This window comes from Tenrec ecaudatus, chromosome 4 (genome assembly GCF_050624435.1).
Source record: "Tenrec ecaudatus isolate mTenEca1 chromosome 4, mTenEca1.hap1, whole genome shotgun sequence".
Lineage (NCBI taxonomy): Eukaryota > Metazoa > Chordata > Mammalia > Afrosoricida > Tenrecidae > Tenrec > Tenrec ecaudatus.
The window spans coordinates 152,058,351-152,085,926 of record NC_134533.1 but is presented as its reverse complement, the minus strand read 5'-3'; the positions used below and the strand labels follow the sequence as shown (position 1 = coordinate 152,085,926).

At 42.4% G+C, this 27,576-nt stretch overlaps 1 protein-coding gene across 1 annotated transcript in view; it reads right to left on the bottom strand.

Annotated features, from left to right (window-relative positions):
- ARHGEF26 (Rho guanine nucleotide exchange factor 26) overlaps positions 1–27,576 on the bottom strand; it is a 155,035-nt gene that overhangs the window by 116,867 nt on the left and 10,592 nt on the right. The window contains exon 4 of the mRNA XM_075546945.1: positions 1,759–1,815. Within this exon, the coding sequence (XP_075403060.1) occupies positions 1,759–1,815 (57 nt within the window). The remainder of the gene's footprint in view (positions 1–1,758; positions 1,816–27,576) is intronic.

Below are 27,576 nucleotides of genomic sequence, written 5' to 3'. Positions count from 1 at the left end.
GTGAATTTTGACTCATAGCTACCTGACACACAGCAATTCATGCTTTAAAAAGAAGCAAACAAGAAAACGGGGGGACATGTACTCATTTATAATAACCATCAGGGGCTAACAAAAAGGTTAGTGGCTTAAAGCCACCAGCCTCTCCATGGGAGAAAGATGTGGCAGCGGGTTGCTTCCAGACAGATGAAATCCTCTGGGGCAATCCTACGCTGTCCTGCAGGGCGGCTATGGCTTGGAATTGGAATTGACTTAAAGGTAGTGAGTACCGAGTGGACAGGAAGGGAATGGGCCTCAGAGAAGAATATAGCACTTACACATTATCAAATAAACTTTACTTCCTTTACACTAAACAACATGAAGACACCATTGTAAATGTAATACATAACACATGTATTCTGTATTAATCACACTGAATTATTTCCTTAAGCCATATTAGTAAAATCCAATGACTATCATTATATTTCCTTTTAGCAAAATTTTAATTTGGAGTAACTTTAAATTTATAGTAAGCTTACTAGAAGAAATCAGAATTCCTCTCCACTCTTCATCCAGTTTCCTCTAATATCTAACATAACAAGGGTACAAGTGTCAAAACTGAAGACATTAACCTTGGTAAATGATATGCTCTTTTAATAGATTGACTATATCATTACCCAACGTTTCCCATTAATAGTGAAACAGTAAAAGGTCTACTATTGGACTATTGTGCACATCACAACATATGGCTGGCAATAAGGAATACCGAGTGGTGCAGCAAGTGTCACACTAGTTGTGCTGGTTAACTAGTTGTGTTGGTTAAGGTTATGTGTTCACTTGGCTAGTCCATGATTCTCAGTGGTCTGGAAGTTTTGTTATGATGTAATATGAGTAGTCATGCTTTATTTTGTGATCTGATGTGGTCACTGTCCATTTTCATATAACGCCAGTTTTCACATATCGACCCTAAGGCAGACAGTCAGACCTGATTTATAAGTAGCTCTGGTAGCATAATGAGCTGCTAACCAAACACAATAGGCTGCTAACCACAAGGTTAGTGGTTCAAACCCACCAGTCAATGTGAGAAAAAGATGAGGCTTTCTGCTCCTGTAAACATTTATTTAAAGTCTCAGAAATTCACAGGGACAGTTCTACTCTGTGCTACAGGGTCACTATGAGTAGGAATTGTTTCAATGGCAGGAAGAAAAGAAAGGAAAGCCTGATTTGTGAGACCTAAGCATGCTTACATGTGAGGGGAGAGTTTTCTTGCTATGACCTTGATTCAGATTTCACCAATTTTTCCATTAATGACCTTTCCAGATGTAGAATCTAATATGTTTTTACTGGTGGGGTCTTGTTTTTTAGTTGTTGTTTGTTTATTTGCTTTTTGACATATCTTTCTAATTTAAATACCTAGACCAGATTCTTTGTCTTTGATAAGTTAAAATGATTTGGGGATCATTTATATTGTTATTTTCTGAAGTTCTATTTGTTCTGGTTTAATTCTATGAATTGGGCTGTAAGTTGCATGGTCAACAGTTCGAAACCACCAGCAATTCCTCAGGAAAAGACTGGGCTAACTACTTACAGAAATCCACAATGTGTTGATACAAGTTAGCGCTAACTTGATGGCAGTGAGAGTGGGTTATCTTTTGGCTTTTGTTAAAAAGGAAAACGCAGTAAGTCTTCAAAGGACAGCACTGGACCAGCGTCTAGAATGGAAGCAAGGCACCCACACTCCAGCTCCTCAGGGCGAAGACATCTGAGCCGCAGAGAACATACCTCTTGCCTCTTTCTTTCCTCCTGGCCGACTGACTGAGATAGCCCATTTCTCTTCACCTGGGGAGAATAAAAATAAGTCAAACACATTTACTTAAAATTTTTTTTTTAATTTTACAAAGCATAACTATGTCCTCCTTCAAAAATTAATTATGAAAGTGATATAAAATATTAAACTCAGCATACAATGATTTCCAGTTGGCATTTGTACCCAATAATAAAACTTAAACACATTAATATATTACCACAGTTAAGCATAAAGAAGCGAAAGTGTTTTTACTGTACACGGTCTGATTATCCCACCAGGTTGAGCAATTCTGTTGAATTCTTCAAACTCAAACTCTCAGTCAGCGGGTAGATTCCAAAGGAAACCCACAGGGCCAGTTCTATCCCCTCCTCGAGACTTACTAGGAGTTCTATTCCTCATTATGGTCATTACTAAACCATCTACAGAATAATTTCCCAAATCATTACAAAATCAACCAATAAAGAAAATGAATCCACAGCTCTGATAGTTCACTATACAAGTTCATACATTAAAAAAATAATTTTACCATTATTTTCCATCAAGACTCCCTGGAATATCAGTGCTCTTTAGAAAAAGCCAAGCAAACATGAAAATAAACGGCCCCGATTTCAGCAGCCTGTTCCGTAGATTTGATTTTGACTGATGAGGATGTTAGGCTGATATTCTTCTGTGAAGCACACATACTTACGAGACCCTAGTAATAGATTTAGAGTACTGCATTTATAGCTTAAGTGAAACCACTAGAATCCTTTTGTTAGTTGCCACACAACTTACTTGACTGTTGCAACTCGTACAATCAAAACTTGAGTTTTCTATCCTTCACCAAGAAAATAGGTCCTTATTGTCTCTCTGACACCTTTGATACTGAGCCTGGCACATGAGAGAAGTGAATGCTTTCCAATCAAAGATTAAGGTAGCACAAGGTCAGACATCCAAAATATCAAGCAATTAAAGCCTGTGTGTGATATATGAGCTAACGAGAGAGTGCTCAGCTCTTATGTTAGGAAACAGAGGCAAAAGACGTAAAACCAAGTCCAGGAACTGTTTTGCTATCAAAACCCTTGAGGAATTTTAAAACCATGTGCTATGGATTAGAGACCTACCCTTTGAAGAGATGATTTTTTTTTGTTCTGAGTATGAAAAATTCAAAAGATGTAATTTCTTACTAATTATAAATCCAGGTATCCTCAAAGTTATGGTACTACACTCTTCAACGGAATATAAAACCATGATCCTCTATTTTTAAACAAATGAACACACCTTCCATGCAGTCAGAAATTTTACATTATTTCCATACCAATTTTCAACCAATGTTCTCCCAACATAATACCATCTTTCACTCTTTTATTGATTCCCACAGCACACTTTAAGGCAACTCTGCGTTTTAAAATTTAATTAAAAAAAATTTCCTGTGACCACCAAGTTCTAAATATATTTTTTAAAAGCTCTTCTTGATTGTATAATTACTACCAAATTCATTAATGGCTTTGGATCCAAACAACATAATTACTTACTATTTTAACACACTAAGCATTAAAGTAAACTATATTGAGAATGCAACTCTTAGTCAAATGAGGGATTTTTAACATCTGACTTACAAGAGGCTTCACTGACACCAATATTTCAAATGAACTCCACTTATCGGTGCCCGGTGACTTCACATCTTGAAGCACAGCATTATAACCAGAAGATGTAAGATAGGTAAAAGAAGGGTTTTTCTTTAGAAAAATGGGGAAAGGGCAATTGTCAAAGGGAGGAGGGGTGAGACAAACGGACAGAACACTTCGCCTGCACATGCAGTCTCAGCCTGAGAAAAGAGAAGCCCCCCACGAAGAGATGTGGAGCATGATATCCTTCATTTAAGGTATCCCTGCTCATCCACAGAAAGTCTCTGTGAATCCCACGGGTGTGAGGCACACCCTGCTGGGAAGTCGGCTGGCTCACAGTTCTACGGACAATGTGCTGTCGTGGAAATTAGCACACTTTTACACGTTACTGGCTTTAAGTTGCTCTTTAGAATAGTTGGAAAGCACTATACTAGCGTAGCGTAGTCTGAGCCACACCATTATGAGGGTGGCTCAGGGTCAGGCTGTCCTTCCTTCTGCCGTGCATGAGGCCACAAGGAGTCAGGGATAAACTCTATGGCAGCTAACAGAACCAATCATAGAATACAAAGAGCCCTAAATCCACTGAGAAATCAGCAGTCATTTAATGAATATTTACCATGTACAGGAAATGTCCCAGGAATTTTAAACTCATTTGATATTATTCTGATCCCAATTTCACAGATGGGGGTAACAAGTGAAGCTTAGTATCCACGATGACCCAGCTAGAATGAAAAGGATGTAATTTCTTGAATTCTTTTTGATTCACATCTTGCATTCAAGATATCTTGGCTGGGATTCTCGTCCATGTCAGCGCAACCCCAGGGCTCACACTTGAAATCACAATGTTCGATGGATTAGAGGCAGACCCTCTGAGGCACCCATTCAGATGATCTGTGGGCCTATAACCGCCAAGGCCCTGTCTACTCTAAATGTGTGTGTGTGGTTCCCTCATATCCTGAGAGGTTCTTAGTCTCTAACCCACTGGCCTGACCCTAGGTCAGCCTGTCAGCAAGAATTCAGGGCTAATAAGGCGTCTTCACACATTGTGAAAAGGGCAGAGACTGGCCGGAGAATGAAAAGGTTCAGAGCAGCTCCCGGTCTCAGGATGCCCTGCCTGACACATAAAGCTTAGCAAATTGCTATAAGGGTGCCGTGCCCACAGTCTTGCAGGTGAAGCAGTATCAGATTACCCAATATGCAAAGTAAGGATGAGCTGATTTGTGCTCACTAATCTATCGTGAACAACTTCACATTTCTTTGTTCACCAGATCTGACTCTGCTTCTCAGTATGGATGGATGGCAGCTGTTTCTGTTCCAGCCCCACAGAACCATAGCCCATTTTCAAATGCAGTCTCTGACAGGAAAGGCATGCCCAGTAATCAAGGTAAACATTGGCTTACTTGTGCTTACTTACACTGCGACAGTATGCATCTTTAGTGTTTCTCACCACAAACGTGATGAAACCCCTGTGAAACTGTTCACTAGAGATTAGTTAAGAGGCAAAAGCAAACCCGTGTTGGGCTTTGCTTATAGGGTAATCTGGCCTGAGTTGAGGTTACCCACAAGAATTTCCACTCAAGGGGCATCTTATCCAAAAGTACCCAGGAGTTCAGACCCGGAAATCCTTAAGGGACAGAGAATGAAACACCTGGGGCTTAGCGACATACACAGATGACTGATGGTTAACCGAAGGATTAAGAGTACCTCATCCTATTGAAAATGAAGACAAAGAAAAAACCCACAAAGCAAAAATTCCTTAGATAAAGCAGCTGCTTTTTTGAGGGGGTAAGAAAGCAGTTTGGGAAAAGGTAAAAGATGAATGGGCCGAATAATCCTCCTTCACTAACGCTAACAGCACTAAGTGATAAACTATTTCATTCCCAAAAGAAAAGGGGGGCAGGAGGATGGGAGGCAGTCATTTTTAAGAAACAAGAAGCACATTCAAATCTACTGCCACAAGGAAAATAGATTCTAGGAAACATTCTTGGGCCATGATTAAGAAAACCAAAGAACAGCACATTCAGGGAGCCAAAGCATTTGTTCTAGGGAGCTAGGACAAACCAGCTCCTCCTGGCTCCCTGCCACCAGCTACTTGTAGCCCGTCCTCCCCGGCCTGTCTTCTGTCTTAGCCTCTCTGCACCCTGTCCAGTACTGTCCCACCAGATTAGTACTCCACATTTCCACTGGAGACCTTGGCATTCAACTCTAAAATGGGTTGCTGGGTGCCTGGAGGTAGATGGTACTGAGAGAGGAAAGATGAATTCAGAGCCTGGGGTACAGGAGAGACAAGATCAGAGAAAGAGGTAAAGGAAGTGATCTGAAAGGAGAGACACCAGAAGGAGGCAAACATAAGAACAATAAGGAAGAACAAGAACATAGCAACAAGAAATTCAAGCAGAAATGAACAGAGGGACGTAGAGAGGGAAGGAGAAAGAATGTGTGGTGTTTTTCACAGTGTAAAAATACAAAAAACAGCTGTCATGGAGTTGATTTTAAACCATAATGACTCCATTCATGTTAAGAGTAAAACTAGGTAGGAAACTTGTTGAATGTGGACCACCAGGCCTTTCTTCCAAGGCACTTTTGAATGGGCTCAAGGCACCAACATTTTGGTTAGCAGACAAGAGCATTAATTGTTTCCACCACACAGCACTCCTTTAATTGTAAACATCTCTAGAAATTTTTCAATTCAAAACCAGTGTGACCTTATCAGTCAATTTAAATCAAAATCACTTGGAGGCACAGGATTTTGTTCTGCATGAACTTCACTGGGAAAGAAGAGGGGCAGTGACAAAGAGGAAGGCCTTCAATGAGATGGATTGACAGAGTGGCTGCAACAATGGGGTCAAACACGACAACAATTCTGAGGCTGGCGCAGAACTGGGCAGTGGCTGGTTCTGCTGTACATGGGGTCGCTGTGGGTCAGAATGGCAACATCAACAACATGATTTCTGAAATTTCCATTCTTTGTGCAGTCTGCTCATTTTTTGTCAAGAGAATCAAAGTAGTATTGTGTCGCTCGCATGTCTGCAAGCGTCCCCCTTGTTCCCGTTCTTGGAAAATAAAAAATAATATACAACTCCTAAAACCTATGCTTCTTTATTTTGCAACCAAAAATGAAATCACTCAGTTTTTATTTTTGAAAGGAATGGTTCACATCAGTAACTTTGGTTGATGACAACAAGCCGGACTCATGGACAACCCAAACAAGAAAGTCTCGTCTGTCTTGGTCTTTTTTAGTTTAAATTTGTCATCAACCAGTAAACCTGCTGCAGTTGATTCCAATGTCTGGCCATGCTGTGGAACAGAGAAGAGCTGCCCTGCAGGTTTCCAAGGCTGTCCTCCTGGAGGGTACGGACTGTGGGTCTTTCTCCTACAGAGCAGCTGGCAGACTCATGCACACTGCCAGCCTCTCGGTTGGCAGCCTAATACTTCTAACCACTGAAACACCGGGCTTCCTTCGTCAACTGGTAGAATTAGTTTAATGCAATTTGGGGTGGGTGCTTGATTTTGTATAATCCAACCAATTCAACAAGTCTCTTCAAATCTGGCCAGGGCTTAGCAATGTAAAACTCGAAAACCAGAGGTTCCCAAATTTAATTGGCCTAGTGCTCTCTTTTCAGGGGGGAAAAAAAGGCCCATCTGGCAATGAAAACCTTTGTACTGTAGCCCACAATCCAGGATAAAATGTAGCTATCTGCTTTTTAAGTCCCACTGGATCTCTCCAGCACCCCACCCCAGGAAGAACCATCGCCCAATTCGGGAAACACTGCTCTAAACATAAAGTATGAATATATCCCAATAGATCTTTGACATTTTAACTCAATAAGAATTAATTTTAAAAACATCAGATTCACTTATAAAAAATGAATAATCACAACCCAAAATTTTTCACTTGTGATCTTTGCATGTCCAAACAAGACAAAAATAATTGACTGAAACTAATCAAGAAGATGTGACAAAGATACTCAAGCACAAGCTAAGCTACTAACCACAAGATTGGTGGTTCAAACCCAACCAGACGCACACTGGGAGCAAAGCCTAGTGATGCTTCCAGAAAGTCACAGCCAAGACTTCTACTCGGAAAAGCACAGTGTCACCATAAGGCAGAAATGTCTCAAGGAGAACTAGTTTTCACTTTTAACCCATTTTACTTAGAGCCGTAGTATAGTTTTTGTTTTGTTTTAACATTATTGAGGTTAATCCCCCTAAAGTCTAGAGCCAGAAGTTGAATACTTAAAGACTCCATTTAAAAGCTATGTCAGTCCCTTAATACTTTGCAAGTCTGATGCAGATTACTACGTTAGGAAGGAACAAGCAGGCATCAGCGTGACAGTGATCTCATTGCCGCATTCAGTGTGAAGCTGGCTTTCTCCCTGTGAGGAGCTGAGCCAAGAAATCCTATAACTGTGCAGCATTCCTTGGTCTTTGACTCCAGGGGCGGGAGCCAAGTTACGCAGGCCCCCAATATTGTTGCTGCTGGTTGCCATAGCATTGGCTCCAACTCAGGACCTTCTGTCCAATGGAAAAAATACTTGTCTGGAAGTGTGCCATCTTCATGATCACTGCTATACTCCAGTCCACTGTTGCCTTCCACGACGGTTAATATTCCATCTGGAATCCTGAGGGTTCCATTGTTTGGTGTTCATTACTCCATCCCGAGGCCTTTCTTCCTAGTCTGTGTTTTACTCTGGGCACCCCAAAGAAGCCTATTTCTTATGGGTGATCTTACTGGTGTTTAAAATACTGGTGGCATAGCGTTCAGAGGTAGAGCTGGACACACATCAGCAATGTACAGCAAATGTACAGCAATGTACACAGCCAGATGGTGGAAACCCCAAAGAGAGTCCAGGTATTGCCATTTACACAGAAGCTATAAACAGAATAAAGGTGTGCCTTTACCTGTGGAGAGAACGAGATTGAGAGCTCAAATCTCGAGGTAGATCTGATCATCATACTCAGTGAAGTAAAGCAGGAATATGTTCTCAGGCCTTCCATGACACCAGTCCACTTCTCCCCACCAGTCAGAGAACATCAGAAAGTCAGAGAAAATGGAGCCCCAAAAGACAGTCCCTCAAAGCTCAGAAACACAGCTAGTTAAAAGTTACATTCGATATTTAAAGTCAGGACCTCTCCGGCTTTAGAAAGCCATAATTTACACTGAACACCCATTTGCACTAAAACCTTTGGACTTGCCCCAGAGTTTGTCCAGTGCCTGAAAACCAGTTGCGTACCCATGCCCATTGGTGAATCCCCACTCACAGCCTCTGTTCTCAAGGGCTCAAGTGGAAAAGGAATGAATTTCAAAGTAAAATTAGACCTCAAGACACAATTGCTCCCAGGTCCCTTCCACTGACTTAACCTGAGTAGCCCCTGGATTACAAATGAGCTAGAGTCCTTTCACCATAAAGAATATGGGGACAACAGGCTCTTTCAGAATATGGTTGAAGTCCTCACACAAAAATCCCAGCAGGATTCAGAAATAACATTCTCTGAAGCAGGGCCCTGGAGGCTCCCTCTAGCACAGGTCCACAGGAAAAAAAGGTTCTAAGACTACACTGTGTAGGCTACATGCTGCCCAGCAAACCAGTTGTGAAGAACTAGTTATATGAGTAACCAAAGACCAGATCGATGAGGTCAAGAGAGTGAGGGTGTCAGCCTTTTGGGGTGTGATGACAAAGTACATAGAACACATTTTTTAACAGAAAGGGGAGTAGGTAATGGAGCACTTAATAATAGCATCCTGCTTTTATTTTTTTATCTCCTTAATAGCATCAAGTCGTGTGCCAATGACCTCCTCATTTGCTTGCTAAAACCAAACTGATCACTTTAATCTGCTGTTGTTTAGATTAGTGCTATGATCCTTCCCAAAGTTTCTGGATCTCAGAAATAGCCAGCATCCTTGGCCTCAAGTAGATAGCATCACACACACACAATTCAATCCCGACTCCTCCGGTCCATGAAAACGAAGGCAAACTCCCAGATAAGGCTTGCTAGGGCTTGCGGCTTTTGCTTTTCTGTGGCCTGCATCATCCTTTATAGAGAGAGCCAGGATAACTGGGTGAACCCAAATTATTTCACCAGGGAGAGTATAAACCACAAATAGGTAATTAAATATTAAGAATAAACTGCTGTCCCTGGTGTCATTTATGAGATAAGCATTCATTTGCAGCCAGCCCTTGATAGTAGCTAGCCACCCAATCAAATAAAACCAGTGGTTGCCACGTTGATTACAACTCACTGTCAGAGAACTAAGCTCCATAAAGCTTGCAGTGAGTGACTTTTTTGGAAGTAGATCACCAGGCCATTCTTCCTCGGCAACTCTGCTGTTGGTAGGTGCTGTCAAGTTTATCTATTCAGAGAAATTATAAGCCCAGCATCCTAATTCTTGCTATGTTTGAGTGGAAGCTTTATGTGTCAATCCATCCCCAAAGTACAGGAGAAGTCTCCCCACCCCTGCTTCTGAGGAAGCTGTACGTCTACCAGATGTTTGTTCTCTTGACAGTCCATGATAAGTTCAATGTTCTTCACCAACGTCATGATTTAAAGGCAAAAATTCTTCTTTAATCTTCCTTATGCACTATCTCACTTTCACATGCATTAAGCAACTAAAAACACTGTGGCTTCATTCAGGGGCATTTTTTGCAGTTTAACACTTTAAACAGGTCTTCTGCAGATTTGCTCAATGTAAGACAACGTTTGATTTACCAATTGTTTCCTTCGTGGGCAGCGATTATGGATCCAAGTAAAATATAATTGTTGATCACTTCAATCTTTTCCCTTCACTTATGATAACATTACTTTTCAGTCCACTTGTGAGGACTCTTGCTGTCTTTATGTTGAGGGCAAGTCGCACTGAAGACCGCCATCTGATTTTCATCAGTAAGTCCTTTTTGCTCTCAGCAAGTACGGCTATAGAACATGCATATTGCAGGTTGCTACTAAGCCTTCGTGCAATCCTGATTGAATGAAGATGGTGAAAGTTTGGGGATGTACACCTCTCCTGATTTTAAACCATGAAATATCACCTTGCTCTCTCTGAATGCCTGCTAATTAAATGTACAGGTTCCTCATGAGCATAATCAGGTGTTCCGGAATTCCTATTCTTCGAAAAGTACCCATATAGTTATGATAAACAGTCAAATCTCTTACACAGCTAACAAAACACAGGTAAACATGTGCTTGCGTCATGTGTTTACACAGGGAACCATTAATTTCTTAATAGGGCTTTTCTACCCAACTCTCTGTAATTACCACAAAATGATTGATTAGAACTATGCAAACAGGGCGTGTGTAACAATAAGAGAGGGATTCAACAATTTTTGTTACCACCCCCTCACCTCAAAAGATGACCCATCTCAGCAACAGCAGGAGAGAACCTGAGGACCTTAGAAGAGCACATTCAAGATCTCTGTCTGAAATGGAAGAGGCCACCGAGACCAGATGTGTCTGAGACGTTGGCAATTAGACTCAGATGAACAGCACTGGGAACATGGGTTACCTTCTCATCCGGCCTGAGACGAATGGGACCGTGGGGCAGAGAGATAGCCAGGCTGGCTTCTTGGCCCAAGGAGGCAAAGGTCACATGGACACGTGGCTGAGAGAGTTGGGGCCTGACAAGACTTGGGGCCTGGCTACCAGGTGGCTGGAAGGCTGAGAACCAGAGAGAGAAGTGGCTGCTGGCTGAGGAGACCAATGACTGTGTCCTTACTACTGGCTGCTCCTGCTTGGTAATAAACCATGACTTCCTACTAAATGCCCTTGATTGTGAGCACTGTCTGCAAGTTCTGAGTGGCCACTGCAATGAATTATGGAACCCAGAGTAGAGGCGGAGTAGCACCGGAGGAATGGCTGGTGTCCAAATAGGTAACACAGAACGGAACATGGAGGCAGAGGCATGTCTGACTTTGGCATCACGGCGATGAGAAAGCCAGCGGTCAGGTATGTCCACCTCCACTGCTGCTTACCACAATCATCGATCTGGTCATCTCTGTTTTCAGCTACAATCTTTGGGATATCAGCAATGATGTCCTTCCTTCCGTGTCCTTTTCTCAATCCAGTTTGAGTTCCTGGCCACTTCCTGTCAATGCACTGCTGCAGGCAGACTTGAACTGCATTCAGCAAATATTTACTTGTGTGTGATATTAATGATAATGTTCAAGGACTTCCACATTCTGTGGGGTCACCTATCTTCGGAAAGGGCATCCATATAGATCTCTTTCAGTCAACTGGCCAATAGCTAAATCATCCATATTTTTTGTCATAAATGAGTAAGTGTTTCTTGTTTTGCATTTGCTTGCTGAGACATCTAAACTGGTATTTTCTCCACTCCTGGAGCTTTGTTTCTTGGGTGTTTTCATGCCAATGGCCTCGGTGCCACTTCGACCTCCTTCTCTCGGCCTCCCACTTTACATCAAAAGCCAGAGTGCTCAACTGCTCAGGCCATATTGCCTCTTCACATGTGGGGTTTAAAAAAAGTTTTATTGGTATATAATTCACTTACCATACAAATTAGTTTAAACATATTTAAAAGAATTGTGCAATCACCATCACCATCAACTGTAAAACATTTTCTTTATTCTCTTACTGGATTACCAGTAGCTTCCCGTTTCCCGCAACTTCCCCGACCAGAATCATTACACCTATTAATGAGACTATTTAAGAAACTACACTGACTAAGTAGCTCCTGTCTGTATAGATTTACTTGTCCTGGATTTCATATCATGGAAAACAAAACAAAAAATAATAATAATAACAAGATAAACACAGGAACAGGAAAACCTCAATCAAAATGAAAGCAGAAAATAATAAAAAACTAGAACAAATTTAACTAGGGCGGAAGGGAGAATGACTGATAAGGTGTAAAACTTTAACCTAACCGTGTCTGCACTAATCCATTCCTGGTCGATGGTCAGAGGAGACTCCCGGAGGTTTCCTTCCCAGGGGGACTTGTAAATGGATTTTGGGTTTTGACAGTCATCCATAGCCTTCTGCAAAGGTTCAGAACATAAGCTCCAGTAAAGTTCTCCCCTCCAGTTTTGGTCAAACTTCTGAGTTTGGAAATGGGAATCTGTAGCTACTATTGCCTAAGCTGCGTTTTTCCCCCCTGGGGGCCCCAGAAACTATATCTCTCATTTGATTCCCAGCTTCTGCTGCAGCAAAAGCCAACCTGTCAACTAGGCCTGGGAAATTTAATGTGTTGATTAGTCCTGACATTTCTCCCACCAGATAAATGTTTCCTTTCATTTTCCCTCACCTCTCAGTAGCCTGAAATCCCCATGGGCTACTGAACGTGGGCCCAAATCCATTCATTCTGTCCCCAGATGCACTAGAGGAGCAGTTCTCATTTATTTACCTATCAGCAATTAAGCAGGGTGGTGGCGAAGGAGGAGCTCAAATGAAAAGCTAACAACACTAAAGGAGAAAGGTTGAAAGGAAAACCAATTGTAAGGGAGAAAGGCAAGCTTGGGAAATTATTTAGCAGATGATTAAGACTTGTAAGATGCTACCCAATAAATTACTGAGAAGTAAGCTACACTGATAGCAGGTACTAACAGCTAAGGAAGCTGACAATGGCACCAAGGTCAAAGTATGGTTTTAGTCTCAACTATTCATTCTTAATTTTTCAGTAAGGAGAACAGATTTGTATTCTGCAAGCTTAAAATGTTGGAAAGAACTTTCAGCTTTAAGTTTTAAATTTGAAATTGAAAAATCGGAAACAAACTAATGATTAACACTAGGGAAATGGTAAAAAGAGAAAAAAGCATAATGTCCATCTGTCTGCTGAAATAGGATGTGAACTTTAAATAAAGGTTGTTGTAGAAGATCATTTAGCAAGGTTGAAAGCCATCTAAAATACTGATAAGAGAAAAAAACAGACGTGGCAATATAGCATGCTTAATAAGTAGAAAAAATAATTCTATTTTAAAGATTGAAAAACGACAAAAGCATGTTCAAAATGAGATTACTTAAAAGAAAAGCTCCAGACATACTTTGTTTTCTAAGATTTAGAAAGCTACATGCCAAGTGTCAACAATGATTGGCAATGAAGAGGGCAAGAAGGTTCAACTAATTTTTATTTTCTTCCCCTTACTTATTAGTACTTTCTGGCTGTTCTGTAATAAGCATATCTTAACTTTGTAATTAAAAGCAGGACTTTCGATCATAAACCCAAAAGTATGCGTCAAACTCTCTCTCAAAAAAGTACAACAGAACAAATAAGGCAGATGAACAGAGCGGCCTGAGGAGACCAGTAATGCCTGGCTATGTTAAAGACCATCAGCAGATAAAAGAACCAGTATTGCAGCTAAGGCAAAGGAAGGTGATAAGAGAAAAAGAATTTAGTCAAGTCCAAGCCATGGCTATGCCTTATGAGAAAGTGCTGACGGTGAGTGATGACAGGCAGATCTGCAGTGAGAGAGACGGAGGAGGAGGAGGAGGAAGAATGGGCTGGAGTCAGTGTCATTTAGAATGGAGCACTCTCGCATTGCGAAGGCATGAGTCAAGAATGGGGTGGCAAAGGCAGAACAGGTCTGAGTTGCCTCTGTTGTACGAGAGGAGAACACCTGTTTCTAAAGGTGTGGTCAACATCTCAGTTGTTTTTATTTTGCTTGTTATTTTTAGAAAGTGGCAGGTGTACAGGAATGATAAAGCTCCAAAACATTATGCTATTCATTAAGTGACACTGGAGTAAATTTCTGAGATTTGTGATAAGAAAACACAACAAGAGCATGGCCTGTGTAAGGGAAATGAGTAACAAGGTGAACTCATGTTTTACTTTAAACATACACACCATAAAATAGTTGTTTTGCATTAGATAGGGATTGTTTCACACAGAGAAGAACTGAGGAATCTACATAAGTGACATCTCTCCTCTTCCATGTATTTAAGTAGGGACAGCATCCTCTACCTGTGTTCATGCTGCTACTACTTGGATTGCTTCTCTTTTGATCCTTCTGCCGCCACCTAGCCCTTCCTATAGAGAGAGCTTTCCTGACGTGCACCGCTCTCTGGGCTTTGTTCTGCACTGTGGTGGCCTGCATGTTGCTCTGATGTCGGAAGTGAAGCCAACGTTATTTCAAATGCCAGCTGGGTCACTCATGGAAGAAAGGTTTCAGTGGAACTTTCAGAGAGAACAGAAAGGAAGCCTGGGTGACTGATGAGACCTATCGCCATATAAGACCTACTGCCTTGTGGCGGGAGTGGGACAAGCCTCCATGACCTACCTACTCTGACACCAACTGTTCCTCCCACGGCACTCTACTTCTATGCTGGATTCGATAGCTCATTGAAATAGCCACCCAAGGACTCACGGGGAACACTCAAAATCAAGTGGATTAGGGAGTTAATAGGTTGCCACAGTAAACAGTGAAGGCCCAGTCATGGGTCTCCTCAACAAGCAGCCTAGTCTCTCAAGGGTTTGGGGCCTCATGGTCCCTGGCCTTTGCCTCCTTGGGCCAGGAAGACAGTGTGCTGCTCTACTTTACAGCCCATAGTCCAGGGCTAGATGGGAAGGTACCCCGAAGTCTCGGCACTGCTCCTGAGTTTCAGTGTCAGTCTCCAGTGCACCCGGACTCGGCAGCCTCTTCCAATGGTCCTCTGATTTCTCTCTGTGTCCCGACACTTACCCAGGAATGGCTCTAATGCATGTATGGTTTGCCTTATAGCTGAATACGCCCAAGATGAACAAAGTTGCACCCTTTAGTAGTCTAAAGATGCCCCCATGGACATGGCTTGCTTCACACCTCCAGTAAGATCTGCTCTCATCCTGATCCTGTACAGTAGAGAACACCTTCCAAAGTGGGATTACAGCAACAGTGAGAGTCCAGAGAGGAGCCCTGGTAGCAGACGCTCTGATTGAGGTACAATCCACAAGGTCAGCAGTTTGTAACCACCAGTTGCTCTGCAGGAGAAAGACGGGACTTTCTACTCCTGGAAATTGACAGGGGAAGTTCTACCATGTCCTATTAGGGGCACTATGAATTAACATTGACTCAATGGCAGTGAGTGAGTGTTTTTCTTTTTTTTTAAAATAGAGTCCAGACCTATAATATATCACATAAAGAGTTGTGGCTAGGACAAAATAAACACACATACAGACACAAAAACAACCAAACTTACTGCCTTTATGTCAATGTCGACTCATAGCGGCCGTTTCTGAGACTATAACTCGTTATGGGAGTAGAAAGCCCTGTGACTTACTTGCATAATTATCAATGACGACTCTATAAACCATATGAGAATACCGCTCGATAGACTATTGGAAGATGAGCTTCTGAAGTTGGAAGGCAACAAAGTACATGCTGACCCCACTAATGGGCTCTAGCCTACCGAGGAGCATGAAGAGGGCACGTGCTCTCTGGAGCAAAGCTTCATCCCATGGCTGTCTCGAAACCAATGCTACAGCAACTGACAACTGTGCATGATATCCAGCTGTGTTACTCAGTTTGGCATCCTGTCCTAGATTCTTTCAAATGCATAGCATTGTCTTTATATTGTCTACTCAACTGGGTCAGAAGTTCACCGAGTACACAGCTGGGTTTGAGGTCTGTTTTCTTTGCCTTTCTATTCTGAGTCAGTGAACTATAAAACAATTCTGGAGTCAGATACCAGCCCTTCCTAAACAATGAGGTGCAGGTATGTGTACGTTCAGTGAAATTAGACACTATGGAATTCAGACATTATGCAAGCATCATAGTATACACACCTACGCCTCATTAACCAACTATCTTGTTATTCAGCATTTCAAGTTTGATGGTGTTGGAAATTTTCTCAGGTCAGGCCCTTGGTGCCCTCTGAGAACCACCCCAAACAGTACATCGGCGCCTCCTCTGAGAGCCAACCACATGAGGCATAATGGACAATCAACTCAGGAGGCTTTCTCCCATTCACCTTCAACATCTTGGGCTAGCCTCGGAGTGTATAGGGCAACAGCAAGATGATACAAGGTCACAGGCAGGCAAAGAAAGGCTAGGCAACGGGCTCAAAGTGTTAGGGAGGTTGGGAAGGTGGGAAGGGGCATGGCTGGGGCAGATGGAAGGCAAGTGGAGTCCCCATACCAGGCAAGAGGTGGGAGGCTGCAGGCAGAGCATGAGCAGGGTCCCTTCACAAGGCAGGCGGCACATAAAGCTCGTGACACTTCAGAGACACAACACATGAGATACGGTGCTGCTGCCTCCCAGCTGAAGCATACCTTGTAATAGGGTAAGCTTTTTCATTTTGAAACAAGGAAAGTTCACATCAAAAGAACGATAGACAGTGCAGTGCATTTCATACACAAGCCAGTGACAAAGGTGCTTCCAAGGCCTACAAAGACATTGGTTCTAGAAATACTATATGACTGGCAGCAGAACTCTACGTGAAAACCATTGCATTCTCTATGTCAGGGTACCTCTACTGTTCCCTTCTCCTATATGGTTTTCTGAACCCTGTTACAATGTTATGAGACCACAGGTGTACATGTGATCACATGTTGCCTGGAGGAACACTATAGGGTGCACGACCATGCACCAATCTTAGTGAGTGGTGAAACAAAGTGCACAGAACACTGAGTGGCATCCATTTACATCTATCAGAATAGAGAGGCTCCAGGAGACAATAACTTAGTGTACCGCAAGTTATAAGCTAACTACTGATTTGTAGAACTTTTGTTTGAGATACACACATGAACACACCAACTAGGCCAGAAGGTAAAATCCATTTCGCATGGCATTAAACTACTGATAAAGACTGAGGAGCCCTGGTGGCATAATGTATTAGGTGTTGGGCTGCTAACCACAAGGTTGGAAGTTCAAAATCAACAGCCACTCCTAAGAAAATGCTGAGGATTTTTACTCCCATGAACTACAGTCTCAGACACCCACAGGGGCAGGAGCAATTCTATTCTATCTATGGGGTCACTATCAGTCAAAATCAGTTTCATGGCAGTGAGTGACTTATGTCAAGTCCACTATATGCTAACTTCCATTAGACATGCCAATCGTGTCATCTAAGATTCCCAAAAACCTAAAAGAAGAGCTATTCTGCTCAGAGCTTCAGTGAAAGCAGTAGTCTGAGGTAGCCTGTCCCATGTTACGCCCTAATACAACGTGGAGGTGAATGCTGAATGGAACAGAGTTGGTTAAGCAGCAAGCCAAATGACAATAAATGCTAAGTGGCTTAGTAAATTGGGGAAAGTAGCTAAACCACTAGTATTTTTCTCTTGAGGAAAAGAACTGGATAGTTAGAGAGGGGCTCTGCTACCACCATGGTTAAGCAGTGGCTGTAAAAGAAAGCTCAATGGAACACGCCCACCAGCCAGTCTATAAGAGAAAGATGTGGTAGTCAGCTTCCATGAAGATTTACAATTTTGAACCCCTATTGGCCAGTTCTACATTGAGTTGGGAGCAACTCAGTGGCAAAGGGTTAATGATTTATGGAAGCTGAAAGGGTAATATAAGATGGAACAAGCCCATGCTTGCTAAACTCCTGAAAGTTTGTATATGCAGCTTTGGGGAGAAAAACAGGCATTACAAAACAAGAGAAATAAGCCAGTGCATGAGACACACTGGCACATTATTGTCCTGGTACCACAAGGAAACACAGTTCCCACGCTACCAGTGCTGCAGGCACACATCTCCCGGACTTGGGGAAATTGAGAGGCTCTGTTCCACGTAACCTGTAAATACTAATTAAAAAGAGGAGAGGAACCACTATACTGAACAACAATCTCAGCTGCTTCAACTACAAAATGAAATATTGGTCCTTCCCGCTCATGGTGTCCTACGGACTACATAAACTGTAGGTGAAGTAATCTGAACACACATGGGTCCTTACAAATACCTTGTCAATATTTAACTGCGTGTAAATAGATGGATATTGTGAGATCCCGAGCCATTTGCTATCTTGCATCTCCGCCACTGCAGACCTGCTCATACTGCAACTCTGAACCCATGCAGACACACAGGGACTCCCTGCTGCTCAGCGGAGCAGACAGCGACCGACCGCTTTGCACGCCACTGGCAATAGCAGGGCTTTCTGGCACCCAAAGTGGAAACTGAGCCATCTTTGTTTTGCAGTCAGAGAAGTGGCACCGGTTATCTCCTACACCAAATGGGAAGGAAATGGGCCATTTTCTTTCACTGGCAACAGAATTTCCTTCCGGAGATGCTGTCCCCTGATGTTTTAGTGTAACCCCTCACAGGATGAGAAGACTGAGAACCCATGCCGGAACGATCTCGAAACATCAAAGAGTAGGCATCTAGAAAAACCAACAGGTTGTACATACTGTCTAGATCAGCAAAAGTCAGCAACACATTTCAAAGGTAAATTTTGTATTTTAAAAACCCAAAGGCAGTTTCTATAGCAATGACGGTCACTGACCATTAACTGAGTGCATGTGGTCCGAAGGATCTATAATTACTACACTGAAGGAAGAAACCACACGACAGGCTACCTTAAGCTCAGGAGGGCAAATGGATGGATTTGATGGATGAAATCTCAGTGTCAAGTTCTTTATTACAGAGCATGTCTCCACAGTTCTTCGGAACTCCTGAAGGAACTGAGCTTTTCCTCTTTTTACCTCACTACACAGGATTTTCCGAGGGTGCATCTCTCCCAGCTCCACCACAGAAAGACCTGCTTGAGAAGAAGGCCGTCATTTAACTTAATTACTATAGTACACAAATACCTCCCATGGGCTGACACTGCTACATGAAGAAACCAAGCTTCTGGGTTTATTGAGTCCAGGATACATTCAGAGAACTACTTTATTTGTCTTTTAAAATAAAAACAATTTTGAAGACTCCAAATTCCCTCAATTGGAAACTTCCTGAGTACCTTTCTGCTGTTATTGCTGGAGAGAACTACGGTTCCAACATCATTTCTTCATCCACTCATAAACTCATCAACTATGTACTGCATGCCTCATGTAGGTCAGGCCCTGTTGGTCACGTGTTAAGGATATATACAGCAGAGAGAAAAATGGACAAAAGCTCCTGGGGCTTCATGGAGCATGTATTATGGGAAAAGCAGATAAACAATTGACCGACTACAATAAATCACACAGTATGTTGGAGGGTAACTGCCATGAGGGAGAGAAGAAATGTGAAGGGTTTGTGTGGAGAATGGTCTTAGGCTTTCTGGTGGAACAGCTACTACAGGATGAGGAGCTAGGCCCTCCCCTCTGGCAGAAGCTCAAACTGTATCTGAAAAACAAGGGTGAAATGAAACACTATGACCAATGCTGAGAGAAGCACAACCCGGATTCAGAATGGTAGCCAGGAGCCGGTTCACACATGCTTGCTGGCTCTACCTTTATCATGAGTGGAGGTAAGAAGCCACTTGAGAGTTTAAAACACAACAGCAACATCAACGTTATATTTGGACAGGATCTCCCTCGCTTTTGCGTGGACAGGAGGCTAAAGGGGACGTGGGTGAATGCAGATATTGAGATGGGATGCCTGAGGATAGTCCCCTCACATAGCAGCCTGTCCAGTCCATCATGAGCAAATTGCTGGTATTTGTTGTACTGGCAGCTTTGAGGATCACAACCAACAGGCAAGTCCCTGCAGTATGACAAACCGACAGGTGAGACAGGATTTAGCAGATGTTCCACACTAAAGGGAAATAGGAAGAAGGATATAATGATCTCCTTCTAAATAACTGGTCAGTAAAAACCTTTGGAATAGCAGAGCATTGTCTGATATAGTGCCGGAAAATGACTGGAAAGCACGCAGCATATAATTGGGAAAGATAAGCTCCCCCAAGTAGAGTCGGCCCTAACGGCACAGGGGACACGCAGACAACGGGACCTTGCTTGGATGTTATGGCCCAAGTTGACAAAAGCCAGCTGAAAACATCCAGTAAGAACTGCAATATGGAGTGTACAAAGTATCGATGTAGGAAAATTAAAAGCTGTCAAAGATGAAGTGGAATTCATCAAGCTCAATATCTAGCTTTCGTGGGTGGAAATGGACTGGTGTTGGCCATTTTGATTTGGACAATCATCTGGTTTACTGTGCTGGAAATGAAATTTTCAAGCATAACAGTGTTGCATTCATCAGCAAAAAAAAATGCAAATAATAATTCAAGATGTATCCTGAACTACCAACAGGATAAAATCCATACACCTGTAAGGAAGGCCAATTAATGCACCTATTGTTTAAACTGATGCACCAACCCTGATGTCAAAGATGGAAAATTAAAGATTTGTATCAACGTCTATAGTCTGAAATGTATTAAACTTGCAATCAAGGTGCATTTCTCATTACTGATGACTGGAATGCTAATGTAGGGAGCAAAAATGAAGCAGTTGGACATATAGCCTTGGTGATAAAAATGACACAGGAGATCGCATGATAGAATTGTGCAATATACCCCATTGCACAAACCCTTTTAAACAAAATTGACGGCAATTACACATGTGGACCTCACTGGATAGAATACACAGACATCAGATTGACTATATTTATAGAAAGAGACAATGGAGAAGCTCAATATCATCAGCCAAAATTAGGCCTGGGGCATATTATGAAACAGACCATCAATTGTTCATACGCAAATTCCAGACAAAGCTGGAGACAATTTAAACAAGTGCCAAGAACAACCTTGCGTGTATCCCACCTGAGTTTAGAGACCATCTGAAGAACAGATTTGACCTACTAGACACTAGTGACAGAAGACTTGACACGCTATGGAATGACATCAAGAAAACCATACACGAAGAGAGCAAAGGGCCATGAAAAAGACAAGGAAGGAAGGAAAGAGCAAAGACCACAGTGACGACTGAACACTGCTCTCGAACACAGTAGCTAAAGCAAAGGGAAGAAATGGTGACAGAGAAGACCTGAACATAAACTTTCACAGTGCAGCTCAAGATGACAACGTAACACACTGTACAGAACTGTGCCAGGGTAGGGAGCTAGGAAACCCAAAGGGAAAGCACATTGTATTTTTCAAGATGAAAGACAAAGAACAAACTCAAACCTTAATTTGAAACATTCGTGATCAAAAAAATTGAGTGGTGAAGGAGTCATTAAAAAAGATGGAAGGAAAACACAAAATCACTATATCAAAATGAATTGCTCAAATCATCTACCATTTCAGGAATTAACATATGATCAAAAGCCAATGGTACTGAAGGAAAAATCCCCGCTGTGATGAAAGCATTGTGAATGGGGCTCCAAGAATTGATGAAGTACCGAGATATTTAGCAAACATACAAAACTGAATTTGGAAGAAAGATACCTGGCTAACCAACTGGAAGACATACATATTTGTGCCCATACCTAAGGAAAGTGACCCAGCAGAATGTGGAGATTATCGAACAATATCATTAGTGCCACTGAAAGTAAAATCTTGCTGAAGATCATTCAAAAGTGGTTACCGCAATACATCAACGGGGATGGCAAAACTTCAAGCCAGATTCAGAAGAAGATGTGGAGCAAGGGATAACACTGCTGATGTCAAATCAATCTTGGTTGAAAAAAGAATGCCAGAAGGATGTTGGCCTGTTTTATTGACTAGTCAATGACATTCTCAAGTGTGGATCATAACAAATTATGGATAACATTGTGAATAATACGGAATTCCAGAACATTTCATTGTGCTCAAATATACATAGTGTAAAATATACATAGACCAAGAGGCAGCCATTTGAACAGAAAATGAGTCTGTTGTTTACATATCAGAGAAGGTAGGTGTCAGGATTGTATCCTTTCACCATACTCATTCAATCTACATGCCAAACAAATAACCCAAGAAACTGTACTATATAAAGAAGATGCAGCATCAAATTGGAGGAACACTCATTAGCCACTTGTAAATGCAAAAGACTTAACCTTGGTTATTTTAAGTGAAAAAAAAAAGATTTGAGACAGTTACTGATGAAAGTAAAGACTATAGTCTCAATGTGACTTACACCTCAAGAAATTGAACTAATAAGCAATGTCTATATAAGTGGAGAAAGATTGGATTTGTCAAGAATGACATGTTTAGGGGAAACACAATCAACATCCACAGAAGCAGCAGTCAAGATATCAAATGATCTGAGGCAACAGGCACCGTACTACAAAAGACCTCTTGATAGAGATGTCTCTTTAAGGACAGAAGTGTGCATGTGGAGGCTAGATGATGAAGAATGAAGAACTGATGCTTTGAACGATAGGGTTGGTGAAGAATACTCAGAGTACCATGGACTACCCGAAGAACAAACAAGTCTGCTTTGGAAGAATTACTGCCAGAATGCTCCTTAGAAGTGAGGTTAGCAAACCTGCACCTCACCTCCTCTGGACATGTTACCAGGAGGGACCAGTACCTGGAGAAGGACATCACACTTGATCAATTAGAAGCTCGGCAACAAAGAAGACCCTCAGTGAGATGGACTGACACAGTGGCTGCAAAAATGGCCCCAAACATAGCAAGCAGTGTAAGCACAGGACCAGGCAGTGTTTTGTTGTGTTGTTGTGTTGGGTTGTGCACAGCTTTGCTATGAGTCCGAACCAACTCGACAGTATCTACCAACACATACTGGCAAAGTAAATAAATCTATTCTAGATGTACAGCTACAAGTTTTATGCTGAATTAGAAGCAGGTTATGAGAGAGGGGTGGGGAATGGCTTTGAGCTTCTTGAACTCAGCCACGGAAAAAGTGGCATTGTTATTTACTGAGAAACAGAATACTATGGGAAAAGCCGGTTTGAGTTGGTTGTGGGAGAGGGAGTAATCAGAAATAAACTCTCGGATATGTTAAATCTGAGATGCCAGTGAACACATCAACACTGAGGTGCTGATTAGATTATCAAGCAGGCAGCTGGATATCCTGGCCGGAAGTTCAGGGAAAGGCTGTCTAGAGAAAGAAATTGGGAAATTATCAGGTATATGATGTATGTAAAGCCATGCAATTGGATGAGATCATCAAATGAGTGAAGTTAAAGGCCCAAAGACTGAGCCAAGATGTGCTCCAACCTTCATTGATTGGAAGAATGCACAAGAACCCACAGAGTAGAACAAGCAAACCACTGGCTGGTGAGGAGAAAAATCAGGCGATGCAGCATCCCGGGAGCCCCAGAAGGAAAGCGCCTCAAGCAGGAAGAAAGTGAGCCGCCACCCTTCTGTAACTCCTCCGTGCTTTGGAATGCAGCCATCCCTGGGAACCAGTTTTCCAATCCAGGCCAGTTCCTCCAAGCAGCCAGAGCTCTTTTAAAGAAATACATCGGACCAGGCCACATTCCTGCTTTAAATTATTCAATATCCGTTTCTACTTGAGATTAAGGTCAACAAGGCCTGACAAGTTCTGGCTCCTGCCCACCTCACCAGCCTCAGCTTGCCCCCCAAAACGTTTCTCCTTGCTCTCTTGGCTCCAGTTACGTTGGTCTTCTATCAGCTCATCTGACCTTCTATCGCCCAGGTAGTCCCTGTCCGTGCCATTCTCTCTGCCTGGAATGCCTCCACCTGTTCCCACCCCTGCCTTGCCAGGCCACCTCCTAACACTCGTTAGTGGGTGGTTTGTGTTACTTCCTTTGATACTTTCCTTTGACTGAAAGCCCTCACCCACACAGGCACCCCTGTTGTGGTCTCACACACAATAGCACAGACACATCCTTCATAGCATTATTGCAGCTGTAATCTTACGCATATTGAAGGATTCCTTGACATCTGTCTCACCCTTCAGGGATCTGTCAAGAACTGAAAGCAGGTGGAGTCTGTTGGTGGTGGAACTCCAGTGCCCAGCACAAGGTCTGGGGTAGAGTAGGGCCTCCACAAAGCCTTGATGAATAAAGGAATCATTCAATAACATCTCATCCATGTTCTCCTCACTGAAATAAGAAGACCCCCTTTGTCTGGGTTCTGGTTGGAACAAGGATCACCTTGTGCTTCCTCCCAATCCTACTTTTTAGGAAGCACCTGTCTCTTCTGGTCTCCGCCTCCCTGGTGGGCATGGTGCCCACATATCCACATACTGATTGCTCCGGCACTCTCAGAAGAACAGTAACATACACGGAAACACATCTTCAGCTCAGGCCCCCTTTAATTATTCATGTTCAACCTCAAAATTATTTTTCAGAAGGAGTTATGTAAAGTTGTAATAACTGTATCATGAAAACCTTTCAAATGCCAAAGGAGCAACATGGAAACTAATCAATTCACAGAGAACTGCAGTAAGCTCGTCCTCATATATGAAGATATAGTCAAAGAAAAAACCGAAACCACACTCAAACTGAAAAACAGCACACACACACATCTTTACCTATGCATGTTTTCTAAAGGGGGTCTCATCACAGCTCATCGCTTTGATCTGATCCTTAAAAGACGTAAAATCTCTCACAGAAAGATGGCTCAAATAAAAACCAGCAAACAGAAAGAATGCTATGTATCAGAAAGTATTCCCACGGGCAGCATATTATTTATGTAAATAATCTATATTTTTCCCCCAAATGTTATGTATGAGACTGGAATTGTAGGTAGTGTTTACCCACGGACAGAGGATTAGTGAAGGAGGAGAAATGGAAACAAGAAACATGGGGAGGAAATGGGGTAAGTGATGGTAGTACTCAGGGGATTGAAATGGATAAGTTGAAACAAAACACATAAATAATTGAATGAAAATGTATGATCTGCCCTGAAACCCCTCACCTAAATCACAAAAAAATAGTTGAGAGGGAGAAAAACTTAGTTTTATCTGAAATATCTGAATTCTCTTTCCAAAACACAGAGAACATGCTAGTCTTTGTTTAAAAGTCAAAATTAGTTTTAAAAAAAATGTCAAAAACACAATCTGATTTTACTGAAAAAGTATGCTCCTATAGCCCAAGCTAAGCCACACCCACCACGAGACTCTTAGCTAAAACAGGAGCTCTGCTCGGGGTTCAGGCCCAGACACTGGGGTCATTATTTCTGTTTCCATAAGACACACATTCCAAAAGATGATCCACTGTCCCCCCTGCAACTGTAGCTTGTGCCTGAAAAGCTGGCTAATAAGAATGCTAAACGCAAGGCAGAAGTGATAAATGGCCATGCTTTTCTCTATTGTTTAAACACAAAAAATAGATAGCAAAAGGCATCAATCACCATCTAAGGCAAAAAAAGAATTTTATGAGAGTGTTTTGTTGAGATACATAGGTGACTAAAGAGCCTTACTATTTAAGTCATTTGGGCAACTGGGAGTTCATTCAGACAAGTGTGAAATTGTAAGAGAATTGGAAGTTTCCTGTGTACTCCTCCAAAGCACTAAGCACTTCTACAATTAGAATAATATCCGGGTCTATTACAGCTGTTGAACTCAGATGTTCAGCAGAAAAAGTAGTGTGTCTTTCACAGTAAGTGTGCAGTGCAAATTCTAAAAGACTAAGACTCATCAGACCAAGCTGCTAAAAATCCACAGTATCTGCCATTTTCAGCTGAATAAAGCAATATTTATAATAAAATTCTATTTTCCTAATCTTTCTTGTTCATTACGCAAGTTCCTGAAAGTCAACCAAAAGTCAACTCCATGTACCTTAAAAGCTGAACCTCGATGACCCAAGACCAAGGTCCCAATTCTAGGTCTCACTCTAACCACATTGCTACACTGGGCATAGCTGAAGAAATACTTTGGTGAGAATATAGAAACCAGACCCTGAGGAAAATTTTCAAGCAACTAAAGAAGCATTCAGAATCATTTAAAGTTACTGATAAAGCCACATGCCAGCAGTCAGAGAACCGGGGTAGAGTAGCGCATTACTATATTAGGCACTGAAGTGAAGTGGCAAACATGCCAGCATGCTTCGGTTTCTGCCTCTGGAGTTTACACAGTCTTTCAAAGGCACCTGGCATGTCAAGGTAATAGAAATTACACAAACACACCCCGTGGCGGATAAATAGGGTTAGGGCACGGCTGGCCAGTGAGGCTCTGCTGCTGTCACTGCAGTCAGCAAAACAAACACTGGTTTCACAACAGTCCTTTTTGTCATGAACATCTACACGGTCATGGGGCAGGCGTGGCGAGTGGGAAGCGTTTACAATGAAAGCAAAGGAGACTCCAATCAAGACCTCAGACAGGAGGCTGGAGCACTAGCAGGACTACACGGAAGAAGGACACTGAGGAAAGCCCTCGGGGCTCACTCTGCAACCAGGACACACAGGCCACACACTTGGTAGGAAATGTCACAAGCACTTAATACTCCACCCTAGATGAATAAAGCAATATTTTTTCTCAAACCCAAATACTTTTCCCAGCGATCCAGGAGATGCTGGCTTAGTCCTCACAGCACTGTTTTAGGCGAATCATTCACCTGTGTCTGGCAGCCCCTCACCGCTAGGCACATTCCCAGTAAGTCACTTGTGCAGTTCCAAATGGACTCTTCAGTTCAATTCTTCAAATGCCTCCTATGTAGGACCAGCCCCAAATTGGGAACCACGATCACTTAAATTATCTCGAGCATCTTATAGATCCCCACGCCTTGGTGAGCAGCACAAGGCTCTGGCCCCAAGTTAGATTCCCTTGAAGTGCTCTGGCATTTCTAACGAAGGACTGCTCTTTAGGTGCTGACAGTCAAGTGGATGAAGCCTAAGCCTATTACCATCTTATGCAATTATCAAGTGCAGGTCACAATCCTGCTGGCAGAACCACCATTGCTAAAGGCATACACAGTTATTTCACTTTAATGCTACTAGAGAACGTAGTGGCAGGCTACACATTCATTATCCTATTAGGGTCCAATTAAATCCCTGCCTCACACAGTTCAAAATCTCCCTTATTCCTCGATGGCCTAACACTACAGCTAAACTGGCCCCAGCCCCGTCACCGGGGAAGCACCTGTCACCTGTGCACTTGAACACAGCCCCACCCGATTCTGCCCAACGAAACCGGAGGAGACTCAGCATAAACAAAGACTTGAAGACAAATTATACCAGACTGCAGGCTTAAAGACCTTATGTAAGAACCATAAATTACTTCAAATGACTGTACTTCAAAAGGATCGTCAGTATACTGAGTGCTTCTTACAGTCAATTGATAAGAAATGTTTCATCATTGCAGGAGTCAGGCAGGTGTTTGAAATAAAGATAAAACATATTTCAGAAATAAAACAGCCAGGAGTGGCTGATGCCCACAAGCACCCACTCACATCCCTCCTAGGTAGAAAACCAGGTATGAGCCAAGCCTAGATCTAACTTGCTGCCAGAAAACATTCCTGCCTTACTCTTTCTGGGATCAAGGGCTTACTCCAG